Below are 16,871 nucleotides of genomic sequence, written 5' to 3'. Positions count from 1 at the left end.
TTAAACTTTGTTTATTTCAAACAGTTCAAGTGAATTACTATAACCACAGGGGTCCGAGGTTTTTGTGGTTTAGGGTTTTATAACCCAGGGCTGCTTCTTCGGGAGTTGGTCTTGCTGATGTAACGCTTCGTCCCAAAGTCTGGCTCCAAATCCCCGGTCTATGGGGGGATGCGGAGGCGCGAGGTCCCAGGCAGGTGCCCCTGGGGACCAGGACCAGAGGCGCCCGGAGGTGGAGGGGCTGGCCGGGGACCCGGGCCGGCCGGCCGCTCCGCTGGGAGGATGCGGGCGGGCGCGGGGAGCGTGCGCGGCCACGTGACGGCCGCTATAAGAGCGCTCCGGGCGGACGCTCGGCTCCCGCCGCGCCTCCTCGCTGGCTGCGCTCCCTCCCGGCGCCCGGCTTCTCCAGCCACCAACCTGCGGCTGCGGCGGCGGCCGCCCGCCCCTTACCCGGCAGCACCATGACAGGTACGCGCCTCGCCGCCCCCCGGACCTCCGGCTCCCGGTCCCGCGCCGCCTCCCCGTCCCTCAGCCCCGGGGGAGTTCCCGGCAGGACGAGGACCGCCGCAAAGTTGCAGGCTGGCTGCTGCCGGGCGTGCCGCTTCCTGCGTCAGCCGCTGCCCGGCCGTCCCCTGCGCTGGAGCTGCCGCCTGGAGCCCGGGGTGCTGTCATGGGGCGGGCGGGGGCAGCCTGGCGGGGCCTGGGCCCTCTGCCGAAGCCCCCGCTCCTGCTTCCGTCTCCGTGCCCTTCCTCTTGCTCTCGCCGTGAAGGGCGGCGGGCGGAGCAGCTGCGGCGGGGCTGGGTGGGGGTGGGGAGCCGGCTCCTGGAGGCTCCAGTCCCGAGCCCCCGAGCGCGGCGCGATCGCGGGCGGCCGCCCCCGCCTCGCACAAGCAGGAACACCTGGAAGGGCCAGCCGTGAGGCCCCGGCCCGGCTCCTCCGCCGCCCGCCGGGGCGCTGGCCGCCACGCTGAGCCTATTTTTAGGCCTCTGGGGCTGGGTTGCGGAAAGCCGGAGCCAGACGAGCGCCCCAGGGGAGCGGGCCCAGTGCGGTGGGCGTGCGCCGGCCCACTTGTTGCAGGGGTCGAATTTGTCCCGAGAAGGAGAAGCTCCGAGATATTCCGATATTGACGAGGCTAATAGCGCGGCTATTACAGCAATTGAACTGCCAAAAGATTGCAGATGTACCCAGAGTTCAATTAATATTCTACCCAACTGTTACTGGCCTTTGCTGTTCATTTGTAATGTTTGCTGGGTGTTCAAGCTTATGTTTTTAAGCATTTGTCTTGTCCTGGACTTCATTTTGGATATCATACATATATATCCTTGCTTCCTTAAATCTTGTTTTCCCTGGAATCTGGACTGCCTTTGAGTTAAACCATTGGTCATTATCCCTCCCAACCCTCTGCCCCCCCCCTCCCCCGATTAAATACTCTTGGATGGACTGCCTGAAACGCTCTTAGGATGGGTTTATGGAACAAGTGAAGGTAGACGTTGATGGGGATGTCAAGTGACAGGTGTCCTTGTTCTGAACTTTCCTGCAGCGTGCCTAAGTGGGAAGTCGGTGGCCCTTGAGGTGTCGGGGAGCACTAGTTTTCTACAATTTAATAGTGATCCTGTTTGGGAAGAGAGTCCAATAGGGTATGAAGATGCTGTCTGGTTAGAGGCTGGCGCATGTGCTAGCCCCTTTGATAACCTACAGCTTTCTCTCACTTCTCAGTAGAATTTACTCTGCTTCTAGCCTCCAGATTGGAAAACGGGTAAGGGGAGAATGAGAACGAGCATGACTTCATGACAGTATGTCCCAACTCCTTGGTTGGGCAGAGTGCCCCCAAGTGACCCCTGCCAGTGTTTGATCTTAAGTATCCTGTACATTTGGATGCCTACCAACTTGCTAAAATCCCCTCAGAAATAGTATGCGCCCCGGAATCTTCTCAGGGAAGAACTGGAGAAATCCTAAAGGCTGGGCTGGTGGTCTTGGGAGGGAGGGGCTTGTTCAGTAGGAAGAATAATCCGTATATTTGCCTTCCCTTCTGCAACTGAGTGATTATTGAGAGAGAGAGAGAGAGAGAGAGAGAGTGAGAGTGTGTGTGTGTGTGTGTGTGTGTTGGGGGGGTGGTCCCAGGGTGCAGGGTAAGGGGTGCTGCTTTCTTCTCCAAGGAAAAGGAGGCAGGTTTATTAGTGATTATGAAGTCGTCCTTAAATCCAGTTAACATTGGTTGGCCACTGCTTACATAGAAGCACCAAGGAGGCAAGGCCTCTGTGCAGGTGATATTTAAGCAGAGACTCAAAGTGACTGTTGAGATGTGGTGAGTGGGGGGCCTTTGCTCCAGGTTGAGGAAATGGTCTGTAAAGCCTGAGGCTTGGCAGAAGCCTAAGCATCAGAATGAAGAATATGGCCTCTTCTCTCAGATTCTATCAGTTGAGGTCATTAGTTGGTTTTGTGCTTGGCTGAAAATACTTTTAGGAGAAACAGAAAAGGTACTTCTTGATTTCTTCATTACTACCTCTTAATTGCCTGAGGTTCACCTTCTGGTGTTAAGCTACTGTTTAGTCTGAGAATTTTGCATGTTTGGACTCTAAATTGGATTTAATTTTTAAACCTTAATCAGCCTGTGCTTCTGCCAAAGAATGGTCTTGAATAATTCTTAAAATGGGCACTAAGGTTCTTCCCCCGTCCCAAAGAGGCTGCTCCTTCATTAATAGAGGAAATTGATCTCAGAGGAGCTGATTGTCCCAAATTAGTGATTGAAAAGGGGTCCTGGGGTAGCTTTTTCCACGTAGGATATTATAACGAGTGTGGTTTTTTTTTTTTCTCTTTGTATTAAGATCAGGCCTTTGTGACACTGACCACAAACGATGCCTATGCCAAAGGAGCCTTGGTCCTGGGCTCGTCTCTGAAACAGCACGGGACTACCAGGAAGCTGGCCGTGCTTGCCACCCCGCAGGTCTCCGACTCCATGAGGTGAGGACCTCCCTGCCTCGCTGTCGGTGGGCTCCAACATCCTTACTCCACTTCTGGCATCAAAGGGTATTGAGGCCATTCCCATTCCAGGGGCTGAGCAGTAGGCGGAGAAAGACCAGAGTTGCTGAGTGAAGGATTCCTGGATCTGAAACCTCTTCCTGGCTCTCGGGAGATATTCCAGCTGATCTCCCTTCTGGGAGGTGCTATTCTGACCCCTGCTTTTATTGGTTCCAGCTGGGAGAAGGCCTCTCCTGTAAGCAAGTTCTCTAGGATGACCTGAGTGAAGGTTTTAGTCCAGGCATTCCTTTCATATGGTCACACTTCACTTGCATTCCTTTCCCCAAATGCAGTAGGGCTACTTTGTTTTCCTGTTCCCAAAGAGGGAAATCTCCAGTGACTTAAAGTAAGGAGCAGTTTTTCTCCACGGTCACTTGACATTTGTAACCTAAAGATTTACGATTTAATAGACTAGAATATTTGCCATAGGGCTGTCTGAACTAAGGATTATGCTAAGAAAGCACCTTCGAGGTGGGGGGTGGGGGACATACACTGTTGTGATTGGGTTACTTCACTTTGATTTGTTATTAAATTTTGAAGTATTTGAATGAACTGCCTCGATCCTAATACTTCAAAGATATCTGGGCACGTTCACAGCTCTGTATGGTGTTTATTTGGTTTCTCTATTCGTCTTAGAAGTTGAAAATGCACTTTGCAACTTCTTACAAGAAATGTTAGCAAATGCCAAGGACCTCTGAAACGGCATTACGTACACACACATACATAAATCTCACATACTAACCTTATTTCTAAAGGGTAATTTAGGAAGATGCCAAAAAGACTGTTTCCAAATGTGGATGTTCTAGTTTGGACATGTGGGTTTCCTATTTAGTGAGGATGTGTGTAAGAAGAAAGATGAAGTCTTGGATCCCCCTTTTCTGTGGTAAATAGCTCCACTGACCGTTTATTTTGAAGAAGATCAAGCTTACTGTGTGAATTAGAACATATTTTTCTACAGCTTGGGGACAGAGGATGCAACATTGGTTTCGTTCAGCATGTTTCATATTGTTATAAACTTTCAATAATCTTATCATATGTGTTTCCTTGTGCTCAGCTTAGTGTTTCACGAAAGCATACCCCCCACTTGACCCACCTCAAGATTGCTTTCTAAAATAAATCTTGAGTTAATTTTGGGAATGGAGAAGGTGTTGCACATCACAAACCACAGTGAGTCTCTCACTGTGCTGGAAGTGCTAAGCATACTGTAAGTGTGGGTTATATTCGGGCCTAAAACTTGGCAACTGAATAACTGAGTCCTTTAACTTTTTAGGACACACAGTTCTCTGTCACCTGCTTTAGCAAAAAAGATTATAGGCTCATTGCATGTGTTATGTGCATTTAGCATCATTTATGAAAACATGCAGTAGTCAGCAAGAATCAGTTCTAATGAAATATCATTGTTAAATACATAGGCTGTTGTAAAGATGTGCTCTTTCCCAGTGGGAGTCACATTTTGACAGTTTCTACAATTCACCTGGCCTTCAGTGGTGTAATAAAAAGTAGGAACGTTCTGTTAAAATCATGGTTAAGACCAGTATTTCATCCTCACCAATGCAGTTCTTATTGGTGATGTTAACTACACATGCAAATTAATACAGTCTGGCCTGAAGTAAATTAAGACCTATTTAAGATAGAATATCAAAGTAACAGATTGCTTTAGTAACTGATGGATAGCCTAACAAGGCTGTAATGATGGATTGCTTGTTACTTGTCTGAAAAGACACTAAGTGCTGTTTTCCGGATTTTATCTTGACAGAAAAATTTTAGAGACCATCTTCGATGAAGTCATCACAGTAGATGTCTTAGACAGTGGCGATTCTGCTCATCTAACTTTAATGAGGAGGCCTGAATTGGGTGTCACATTAACTAAACTCCACTGCTGGTCACTTACACAGTATTCAAAATGTGTGTTCATGGATGCAGATACTCTGGTGAGTGTGGCTTTGACTGAAAAGATGTATATAGTAACTGAGAGCAGTTAGGCATTTGAGGAACGCTCTTAAGACTCGACAGTAAAGTTCAGATAAAGCCACTCATTAAAAGCATCAGGTGATGAAGGAGAGTTGGCCCAGGCTGCCTTACAGCTGTCATCTGAATGGTTAAGATCAGCAACAGATTGTATCTTTTGTGTGGGAGAACCTAGGGAGAACTTAGGCTCTGCCCCAGCATACTTCTTACCTGTACTGCTTTCCCTCCCACCCGCCTGTGAATTAGGTCCTAGCAAATATTGATGATCTTTTTGAGAGAGAGGAGTTGTCCGCAGCACCAGACCCAGGGTGGCCTGACTGCTTCAATTCTGGAGTCTTTGTTTATCAGCCTTCTGTTGAAACCTACAATCAGCTGTTACATCTTGCTTCTGAGCAGGGCAGCTTCGATGGTATGTATCTGTTCTCTTTATATATGATGAGCTGTTAGTAACTTTTAGGAGCTAATTGCTTTGATTCCTTATGCCTGGAAAACAACGCATGAGACGTAGTAAACATTTTCATTTGTGCTCTTGTTGAAAATACGTGTGTATGTACACACATTTTTCTTATATAAGTACATAAGATTAACCTAAGGTAGGAGAGGCAGTTTTACACACCTGCCTTTAACTGGTTTTCTTGTGTCTAAGTTAGAGTGTGATAAATGAACCATGGTTCTTTTAAGAATTCAAGACTGTTATGAAACAAATCAAAACTTTAACAACTATCTTGAAACCAGGGTAAACTTAATGGCAAGAGCTACCAGGAGGACCAAGCATTGTCTCCATAGAAATTAGAGGAATAAGCCTGATAATTTAGCTCTCCTTCTCTTGGGAAACAAGAAGATTGAAACTGTACATAATTAATCTTTGTCTCCAAATTCTCCTTCTCTATAAGGCTGCACATCAGAATGGTATTTGCAAGGACAAAGAATAGAATGTTGGCAAAGTCAGCATCCACTTTCCATAATATTTAAGTGTATCTGTAGTTAAATGTGTGTATATAGAAAGGTCATGACTATTTGTGGATTTAGGGCCCCACATCCTTTTGAGAAATTTAACCGAATGAATTCAGAGCTCTGTTTCCATTTGAGGCCAGTCTCTGAAATAATCTGTGTTTTTTTTGTTTTTTTGTTTTTTTTAAACAAACTATCCCAAGACAAAGCTAGTAGTTAATATGCAAGAGCAGGTCTTTCTAACATTAATGTTGATAGATCTTTTGAATAAAGAGGAAAGCCAGTTGTATCCAAGAAGGAGGATATGCTCCAAGAAGAAGCCTTCTCAGCAGTGACTTACTATCAGATACTTGACATTGTGGCAAAGAGCCCTGAGCTCTGAAGCAGAGCCTTGGCTCCAAAGGATTCTTTCTTCCCTCTATCCTCTCCAAGAACAGATGCGAGATCTAAGGGAGTAGATCTTTTAAATCTAGCAGAAACCACTTTCTTCATTTGACATCGGGTTTAGCCCTCAGTATAGATGTGAAGATTCATTTCATTAACTAGTTATAAAGTTAAAAAGTCATAATCTCCAGTTTGCAAGTTTTAAACTAAGATTAAAAGTTAGTCCGATTGCTGAAGTTAAAACATGTTAAGTTATACAAAGAACTGAAAGTGGGTTACTACTTGTTGCTATTCACAGAAAACAAATTGGTCACTTGAAGCTTTGGGAGATACAGCTTCTTAAATGTCAGTAAAAAGAATAAAGTTTAAGTCTCAACCTTAAGTCACTATTCGGCTAGTTTATGCTCTATGCCAGGAGCTCTCAACATGGGGTTGATGTGGCTTCCCAACGGACATTTGGAAACACCTGGAGACCTGTTGGGTTGTCACAGAAGAGAAGGGTGCTTCTGGCATCTAGTAAGTAGAGGCTAGGGGTGCTGTGCTGTTCGACATGCTACCATGCACAGGGCAGACCCACAACAAAGCATTATCACGCCTCAAATGTCAATAGTGCCCAGGCTCCAACTTTGCTCTAGGCCAAGACCTTGCATGCTCTAAAACCACGAGCAGGTGTATATGAACTGTAATGAATGGCAGCATCTGAGAAGAAGTGCAGTCTTCTGTTAAGGACCCTCAGTAAGAAATAACATGTTGAATGTTCACTGTGATCAAGGCCAAATGCAACTTCTTTACTGACTTATTTTTTTAGCTCTATGTAAGAAATGAAAGGTGTGTTAGTATTTGAGTTCAAAACACATATATATATATTTCCCTATTTCTGCTGCTTATACTAAAACCTTGACCTTTGCCAAAAAAGGAAGAAGATGAGTATTCTCAGCGGAAGTCCACTGTCAACCTTCCTGTCAAAATATATAGGTTTCTTCACCTCCTCTGCTCAGATTTGAAGGAAGTGGTGAAATATGCCAGAAACTTAGTGTAAATTCTCAACTCCAGTAAACACATCACATTATCCAGTAGATCCAGCAGCCAGAAATCCCAATGATGATAATAGTGTAAAGAGAATCCATCCAATTTCTAATCTAGAAGAGTACTACTAGATTTTGTTGTCAAGAGTTAAGAATTTGGGTACCAAACAGTAGTATGCCATGATAAATTTTCCAGATTACAGTTTTAGAATATAAAACTGATTGACTGGTAGAAACCAATCTGGCTCATCTACGTTGTTGGAGTTTTAAGAGGTACTAGAGGAGTTGATGAATTTGTTAAGAAGCCAAAATGTGTGAAAAGTGCTCAACTAGAAAGCACTTCAGCCAGATTCGGAGACCACTGAGAGATTCTCTGTGTGCCTGGTAGCACGTTTCAGTATTCAGCTGGATTCCCAAGAGCTGGTCTTTCTCTAAGGTGTTCTATTTACTGGCTCATTGGTGGCAAAGGGTTGAATTTTTCTGTTAACAGAAATGTTTAACCGAAGGAGTTGAAAATTCAGTTATGCAGATGACAACTTATTCTCACCTTATGATTATTATGTTTCACTTCAACAGAAGACTAGATTAGCAGCTCTTATATGAAAGATAGTTTTCACATTGTGTTGATAAGCTTTACTTCCCAAAGAAAGCTCACAACATACCTTGGAAGCCTGTTCCACTCTGGAGAAGTTTACTGTCCTATTGAATTAATATCTGTATGATATTAATATATCTAAAGATTTAGTAGACTTACATGTAACACTTCTTTGTGAGCTACATCTCTTTCTAATGGCAGTGGTGACCTTGGCTTTGCTGTAGATTTTGAGCGCTGTGCCCAATTTTGTTGGGACGCTGTGTCCTAGGCACAGAGATACGAACATTTTCAGATGTTTCCTTGCACATCTTCTAATATCCATGGGTATTCACCATCCACCCAGTTTTACTCCACAGGAGGCTTAGGACCCAGCATCTTTAGATTTGGTATTAAAGAAAATCCATTTGTAGATGATTGTATCTTAGTCTGAATATCTTGCAAGTCCTCCTTCATCTCTTGCATACGTTCAGCAAAAACTATGGGGCCTGGTGTCTGCTGACGATCCACACAGGCTGCTGATGGCTGAGTGTTGGCAGCTGCTTTCATAGCCCTTCTAATTCAGAGGAATGTGGCTGTCCAGCTTCTGATCACCAGCCCTCTAATTACTACCCATTCCCCCACCCCCCGGGCCTCTGGCCAAGAGAATAACCCCAAAGTGGCAAATCATGCTAGATACCTTGACTTTTCTTGCTTTCCAAATATAGAGAGCATTAGAATTTACAACTAGTGACTTGCACATGTCATTCATGACTGATGTCTGATTTTTCCATAGTGAAGTGTCTGTTCTATACTGTTTGTATTTGAAAACTGTCTTGGCACTTAAGTTAGAGCTGAAGTTACATGTTTCCTGAAAGCTGAATAATAGTTGTTGTGAAATATATATGCACTAACCTTTTCGAGACTGTGAAAGATCAGGTTAATTCAGCAATGAGAGGAAGAGAATGATCATATTAGATACTAAGCAACAGTTTTGTCTTCACATACTCCAGTACAGCAAAGGTGATGCACGTGGCTCTTGAAGAAACCAATCTTGAGTACAAGTTGAGGCGTATTTTCTTTTCCTGTGTTACTCTAACGCATCCAAAATTAAGCATACTTGTGCGGTTGAGGAGTTTAGTGCTTGAGAATTGCTATCTGTTAAGTTTTGTCTGTATGTTAGTTTCAAAAACCTAAGTCAAAAAGAGGAATTCATATTTCCCAATTTGGAATGTCCTTCTTGAAAAAAAATTGGGGATTATTTTATTGCAACTTAAATACACAAAACTTTTTATTGGAGTAATGAAATTTTGGTCTAATAGTAGAATTTTTGGAAAGAGTAGGAGACAGTAAATTGGCAGTAGAATATTAGCCATGATTTTACTTTAAATAGAATCCAAGATCTTTTGTGAGGTCCTTATACCTACATGTTCCAAATTCTGAGTGATCATTGAGACCCTTAAACTAGAAGATGTTTTTTTCTTTGCTTAGAGATGTAGTAAGCCAGGAGAGTGTGATAAGTTTTTAATTTTAACAGAAAAGATTTGTTGTTAAAATTCTTATAAACTGTAAAACGATCCCATTGCTATCTCCTTTAATCTTTGTCATTAGTTAGGCTTCAGATTGGACCTGCCCAAAAAAGGAATCAAGGTGAGAGGTATTTCCAGATAGCAGTTGTCTTGTCCAACCCAAATGAGCGCAAATTCAAGTGTGCCTCATTTGGTTTGCTGACATGATGGGTTCCACCTTGACAGCTGCCTGTAGGCTTGCCCCAGCTGCCCAAAAACTAAGCTGCTTGCAGCCTTTAGGGTATTTCATCAATTGCTTTGAAAATTACTCCATTCTCTTGCATTTATCATTTAATTGATCAAGTAATTGAAAATGAAAAGCAAAAGTCATGATGACATGTAGTATCAAGACAAATGAGCACCCATGTTTTTTCTCAAGAACTATTTTTATCTCCTTGTACCCATGAGTATTTCTCAAGTTAGCCATCTGTTTATCTCTAGCCTTGTAACCAGCAGAGATCCTGAATCCTGTGAGAAATCGAGGAGGAGGAAAGGACTAATGGGTTATGTATGTACAGGCTCTTATACCGGTCATACTCCTTTGTTACTTATTTCTTGACAGTCCTATGAGGGTGGTAGTCATTCACTCATTAAGGTATTCAGTTAACAGGTAATTATTGAGGGCCTGCTGTATAACTAGTACTAGGAAGCCCGTGTTGTGATGATTCAGTACAGCAACTTGCCCAGAGTTCCTTAGCTGGTTGTAGAGCCAGGTCTGAACCACCCAGTGTTCCTTGACTCTGTAGCTGGGCGTGTGTGTGTGTGTGTGCACCCTCTCTCCCAACTAGTCCATATTGCAGCATTCACAAAAATGCATCCTGTTAATGATACAGGATGGAGGAGAATCTCTATTACACAGGCCTTATTACAGATTAATTACTTAAAATTCCTTTCTCTGAGTGGTGAGCAACTGATACACTCCACAGTTAACAGATAAAGAAACAGAAGCTCAAGTCTACTATCTCTACAGCTTATTGTTCTTCTCTCCTGAACCTCAGTATCTAGAAGTACTTTTTTTTTAAATCAGCTGCACAGTTGATAGTCTTGCGTTGGTTTGTGAGTCAAAGTATTTTTGGAAGTATTACTCTCTACAGGTCTATAATCCATTTAGCATTTATATAATTTAGGGACTCATCTGGACAAGACACTGAGTTTAATAGACAGCAGTACACTGGTAAATAATTCAGATTTTTATCCTTGCTTCTAGAAAGCTTGTAGGAGACCTTAAAAGAATTTAATAACTAATTACATAACTCATGTAATTACTTGTGAGTCTGATAAATTCAGAGTGCTAAACAAATCTAGACTAGGAGGACATGCCTTAAATTGAGAAGGAAAATTTAAGCCAAGAATAAATGCTCCCTTTCATTTATATATTTAATAAACCCCTTGATTATTAAGAATCTTTCATTAAAAAGTAAAAAAAAAAAAACCAAACTATAACGTGAAGTGGTAAAACAAATCAGTTTTTCTTGGCTTAAATGGGTTGAGGCCAGTGAGATGCAGTGATAAACCCAGACTTCAAGTGCCTGAATTTCCATGAACTACCTGGGGTCAGTCCTCTCATCCTTGGTAAACCTCATAGAAATATCCCCAAGACCTGGGCCATTCATAAGCTATAATCCTTGGCATGCTTGCTCTAGGCAGAAATGATGACACTAGTATATTGTAGAAGTTAGTATTAACAAGTGAGTCACATTTTCATTTCAGCACTTCCCTGTATCTCTTATAATAAGCATATTGTACCTTTTTTGCTTGATATCTCCTCCTCTATTGGATTGGGAATGATTTGAGAGCTGAAACTTACTAAGCATCCTATCCATAATGCCTATACCTAATTTGTATAATTGCAGACATTTTCTATAGAAGTGGCACTGAGCATTGCATTCTCTGATAAGATTTAAAAAAAAAAAAAGTAGGAGGGAATCATTCCCTGGGGTACCTGTGTGGCTCAGTTGGTTGAGTGTCCAACTTTGGCTTGTGTCCTGATCTCTGGGTTCATGAGTTTGAGCCCCACATCTGACTCTCCGCTGTCAGTGCAGAGTCCACTTTGGATCCTCTGTCCCCCTCTGTACCTGCCCTACTTGGGCTTGCTCTCTCCCTCTCAAAAAAAAAATTGATGTTAAAAAAAATTTTTTTTTAAAAAGTGTGATTCTCTAAAAGATTCTAAACCAGTGCTTCACGTATTCTAATATGCAAAGAAATCACCTGGGGACTAAAATGTGAATTTTGACTCTGTGGGTCTGGGTTGGAGCTTAACATTCTGCATTTATGTCAAGCTCCCAGATGATGCTCCTAGTGGTGAGACCTGGGCCACTTTGAGTAGGATGATTCTAGGGGGAGCATTCCTATGGCTGATATACTGGTGTTCATATTTAAACCAGAATTGAGCCACCATCCCGGTTTTCCACAGTAGGCAAGCCAACTGCCAACAAACTATGGAAAAGCACAAAACCAAATGCACAAATTTGAAGGACAGCGCTTAACTCCATTTCTGTCTTATAAAATACTAGACTTAGATTCTAATAAATGCTGTGATGGGTCTATGGATACCAGGTTCGTGACCCTGCTCAAAAGATCTGGAAAATGCCAAGTGGTTGGAAGTTATTACTAGGGTAGCCAGGTGGAAGGATTATGTAGAATCTGATATTTGCTCTTGTTTGCAAAATAGGTGCCATGTGTCCCTTGTTCCATTTCCTTTCTCTCACCTGTGTTGTCCCGCCCTGGCCTGGTGGATCACAGCTGCTAATCATGTTTGTCGGTTCACAGATGATTGAGATTAAAAGTATCTTAACCTGTCAGAATAAATAATGTTGCCTTGGGAAGTCTGACTAAAATGTACTGGACTAAAAAGACCTGGGGGATTTTGTAGTGAAAATTCAGCCATCTTTATAGCCTCTCTTGTAGGTTTTGTAGCAGTCGAGCTCAGATTTGCATTCTGCCTTGAGTTGTGCCCTTAGGAACTTCTAAAAAGAAGGTATACATGTAGATTTTTCTGATGAAGTTAAAACATTTTCCTGACCTTGAAATGTGGAATTGTGTATGTGGCAAAAGAGGTTTGGAATGCTAAATTTAAAAATTATATGAGCAGCTACAAACTTCCAGGCAGAGTTTAATTCTCTTTTTAATCCCCAATTTTTGTCTAGAAGTTGATCCTTGGTAGTCACATGATGAAGTTGGTGGCAGTGACAGTTTCAAGGTCCGTGTTGTGTGTAAGGATTTGCTAATTGAACGAGCTCCACTGGTTCACAAGTCGTCTCTGCCTGTTCAGCGTCTCACTTGTTGCCTGTCCCACCAGTGTGTCTCAGCCCTGCCGTGGCACACGGCTGAGGGACTGATGATGTTTGTAGGATACCTGAGGGTAAACAGAAACAGCCTTTTGTGGCCAGAGGCAGCCATCCAGGGTTGATCTGAGGGATCAACAGCTCTGATTCCTTTTTCCCAGGATCATCCTGTCCGATCGGGAAGCTCTGCTTTACAACTACTATTTTGACCTTCATGGAATTAGATTTCTTCATTGTGCTGCATGTAGTCAGTAGTCCTTTTCAGTAGAATTGCTTAATTTTAAAAAGGTCTTATAATGAGACACTAAAAAAAAAACTGGTAGAAAAAAATATATAGCATGATCCTCAATTTTATGAACTTCAGAAACAAGCGAAATTACATTTGTTATGTGGGGATACATACATATGTGGTATAGTCCAGGAAATCAAGACAATTAGAAACAACTCATGATTAGTAGTTCTTTCTGGGGGAGAGAGGTAGTGGGATTGGATTAGGGAGCCCACACAGAATTTAAACAGCATTTGTAATGTAGGAGTTTTCAAATTGAGTATTGGGTAGAGTTTTACTAATGTGCTTTATGAGCTATACATATAATTTTCTTTTGATAGCATCATACTTCATAGTGAAAATAAATGAACAGGTAAAGAATATTTAGAAAGAAAAGGTCTTAGTATAGTTCTAATTCTCTCCCCTCATTGTATTATTTTAAAATTATAAACTTATAAAAGTAATAAAACTATACTAAGGAAAAGTCAGGGAGAGAGCATAGCTGTAATACCAATCCCCTTATACTAGTACTCTTTATTTCCAGCATGAGTGTTTATATTCTCAGTTATAACAATGTGTATCACTATGAATCATTATATTGTATGGTGGACTAATCATCTTTATAGCCATCAGTTTTAATGGCTGAATATTCCCATGAGTGGTTCGTATCCTAATATACTAACCATTCTGCTATAATGGAATATTCAGATTCTTTCATCTTTTCTGCTATTACAGAACATCTTCAAGTTACATTCATTCCACAAGTAATTTACATATATGTAAGGCATTTGCTAAGTGCTCTAATTACAGTAGTAAGCAAAAACAGCCATAGTCTCTGTCCTTGTGGATTTAGACTCTGATGATTAACAGTTCTTGATTATATTTTGCATTTTAAGCACATTAATCCTTAGACTTTCAAGAAAGCTTATTTTGAGAGAATCTATACACACGGTTCTAAGAACCAATACAGAAAGGCCCCATGTACCCTTCACCCACTTTCCCCAATGGTAACATCTTCTGTAATTCCACACACAGGAAATTGACATTGATATGATCCATCACCTTTCAGATTTCACCAGTTTTACATGGTATTTGGGTCTATGTATATGTTTTGTGTGCAATTTTATTATGTGTGTAGTTTGGTGTGACCACCACCACCACCACAGTTGAGGTAGAGCAGTTCCTTCATGGGGATCCTTCACTCTCCCCTTTCATAGCTATGGCCATTTCTCTTCATTCCTCACCCCCCTTAACTGCTGGCAACCACTAATCTGTTCTGTCTTTATAATTTTGTAATGTAAAGGGTGTTCTATAAATGGCACAATGTAGTATGTAAGTTTGCAGGACTAGAGTTTTTAATACAGAATAATTTTCTTGAGATCCGTCCAAGTTGCTGTGGGTTTCCGTACCTTTTTCCTTTATATTTTTGAGTAATGCTCCATTGTATGGAGGTATCCCATTCATATACCTGTCAAAGGACATTTGGACTGTTTCCAGTTTTGTGCTGTTACGAATAAAGCTGCTGTAAACATTTCCTCAACCTTTATTTTTAATGATTATATGTAAAAGGAAATGAGTAAGACTTCAGGCCTCTGTACTTTAGCCACCACTGTCTACATTTGGGTGTCTCTTTGTAGAATCTAAAGTAAGTCTCTGATGAATGGTATGGTGTTTGTGTCTGAAAATATGTCTTTAATATTTTGTGTCTCAAAATATCTTAAATTGTCAATACAGCTAAATTCTTCTTTAGCTTTTGTTCATGTGACTAGCAAAGCACATCCTGATGCCATCAGTATTGTCCTTTAGAACTTCTGAAGATAAAATCCTGATTTTCTGTTGCTTTGTCCCTTGAGGAATGGGGAGCCTAATACAAAGAAGTTACTCCATAGACATTTGTTCTACAAATGCCTTTGGTCCATAGAGTTGATTGCCTTGGTCTTCTTACTTAGTTCCAAATATTAAATAAATCTCCAGATTTTTAAAGTCTCTTTCAAAACCAGTGAAAACCAAATAATAATGACAGCCAGTTGAGGCTGCTGTCTATTTAGGAGGGAAACTGAGTCTTAGGGCAAAGCAGACTAAGGAGGGGAGTTACTGCTCGTGTTACTAGCCTCATAATTCAAAAGAGCAGGATTCTCCATGCCTGCTATCCTCTATACACACACATATACACATATGTACACATACCCAGACATCCAAACTACTGGTTTGCTGTATAGGGAGACTCTGGCTCTGTGCATGTTTTCTGAACTCTCATAAGCCTGAAACAGAAAGAACATGGGCTACTTAGCATAAGTTTTGAGGTGGCTTAGTGACCTGTTTGGTTACTTGTGTGTTTATGATTTAGGTCAGATGCTTAGCTGCTTGGAGTTTTATTCTTATTTCTTTTGAGTGAATGGCCATGGTCATCACTTTTCAAGGAAGAGGTGAAGATCAGGAACCCCCAAGGGCTAAGTGTGAACTTTGGCATGCAGCTGTGGGCCCAGTTGATGACTGACCTGGACCTGTCCAGAGGCTTGGTCAGTTGTAGGAGGTACAGCAGAGTGATGTGTCCTTCTGGGTCTCTGTCAATGAGCCAGCAGTTGGGGGCTCTGGAAAACAATTCCATTATCCCAGTTTGTACCCTCCCCCTCCCCCATCGTTCCTAACATAAAGTCTAAAATCTTTAACTGAGGATAAAGGCGATATAGTCTGAGCCCCGTGTGGTCTAGTCCATGCCTGCCTCTCAGAGACTCCCCTGGTGCTGTGTAACCCCTTCCTGCGTTCTGCAGTCCACTTACACAGGCCACCTTCGTGGTCGTCTTTCCACAGCTTCCTGTTCTTGCCCATCTCGGATCTTTGGTATATCTGTTCTGCCTGAAACACCATCTGCCTTACCCCTCTCCTCCTGTATTTTTCAAGTATTCCTATATGCGCCTTAGATCTTGGCTTCAATACGACTTCCTCGTGTAAGCCTTCCCTGACCCGTAGATGGTCTTGAGCCACTCACACATGCCTCAGAGCACCCCGTACTTGGTTTTGCTGCCCTCCTCCCCATTTGTGATGACGTTTATGAACCCTTAATTTGCTGGTACCAGTGTATCTCCCTTTTCTTGCCCTGCCTGTCATGAAAATAATGACCATTTCTTTGTGCACTATTGACTATTTAGTACCTGGTACAGTGTCTGGTACATAGCAGCTGCTCAGTAAATGTTGAATTAGTGAATTAATGAAAAAAAATAGCAACCTTGGTTTAACATAGAATTTCTTATTTTAACAATGGAATTCATACCTGTTTTTAAAGATCCAGTTACACGTTCTTATAAAATTGACTTCTCTTTGAAGTATAGAACGGTAATTCTTTTTTTTTTTTTTTCTTTCAGGTGGGGACCAGGGTTTACTGAACACATTTTTTAGCAGCTGGGCAACAACAGATATCAGAAAACACCTGCCATTTATTTATAACCTAAGCAGCATTTCTATATACTCCTACCTCCCAGCATTTAAAGCGTAAGTGCAAACCGTTTAACTGTTGTTCGAGATGGTCTAGGGCAGGGGAGTGGGATTTAAGATTTTGGGGGTTCCTCGTGATCATTCTGAGGGCAATAACAAGTGGGAACTTTGATGGAAGTCTTTGTCTTCTGAGAAATGTGCCTGTATCGGGGAAAGGCCTTGATGTTATCAATCACTTTATGTTTGGAGTGACCCAAAGGGCACTTATGGGAAAAGGTTCCCATTGGTTCCTGGAGGGCCTGGCCCTCTGATAAATCATCCGTATGTCATGGTCAAGGATACATACTGGGCACAAAACCAGCTTCTGCTTCTTATCGGCTATAGAGCTTCAGCTCTCTTACCTC

General features: G+C 42.2%; 1 protein-coding gene across 3 annotated transcripts in view; it reads left to right on the top strand.

Moving 5' to 3' along the window:
* The first annotated feature begins 334 nt into the window (after positions 1-334).
* Positions 335-16,871, top strand: part of GYG1 (glycogenin 1) — a 31,750-nt gene continuing 15,213 nt past the window's right edge. For all 3 annotated transcript variants that reach the window (XM_039240990.1, XM_039240989.1, XM_039240991.1), the window contains exons 1-5: positions 335-465; positions 2,824-2,959; positions 4,773-4,947; positions 5,231-5,393; positions 16,398-16,524. In XM_039240990.1, coding sequence (XP_039096921.1) covers positions 459-465; positions 2,824-2,959; positions 4,773-4,947; positions 5,231-5,393; positions 16,398-16,524 — 608 coding nt within the window. In that variant the 5' untranslated portion in view covers positions 335-458. The remainder of the gene's footprint in view (positions 466-2,823; positions 2,960-4,772; positions 4,948-5,230; positions 5,394-16,397; positions 16,525-16,871) is intronic.

Source organism: Hyaena hyaena, unplaced genomic scaffold (genome assembly GCF_003009895.1).
Source record: "Hyaena hyaena isolate Hyena2069 unplaced genomic scaffold, ASM300989v1 scaffold_186, whole genome shotgun sequence".
NCBI lineage: Eukaryota > Metazoa > Chordata > Mammalia > Carnivora > Hyaenidae > Hyaena > Hyaena hyaena.
The sequence above is the reverse complement of the archived record's forward strand: the minus strand, read 5'-3'. Positions and strand labels throughout refer to the sequence as shown.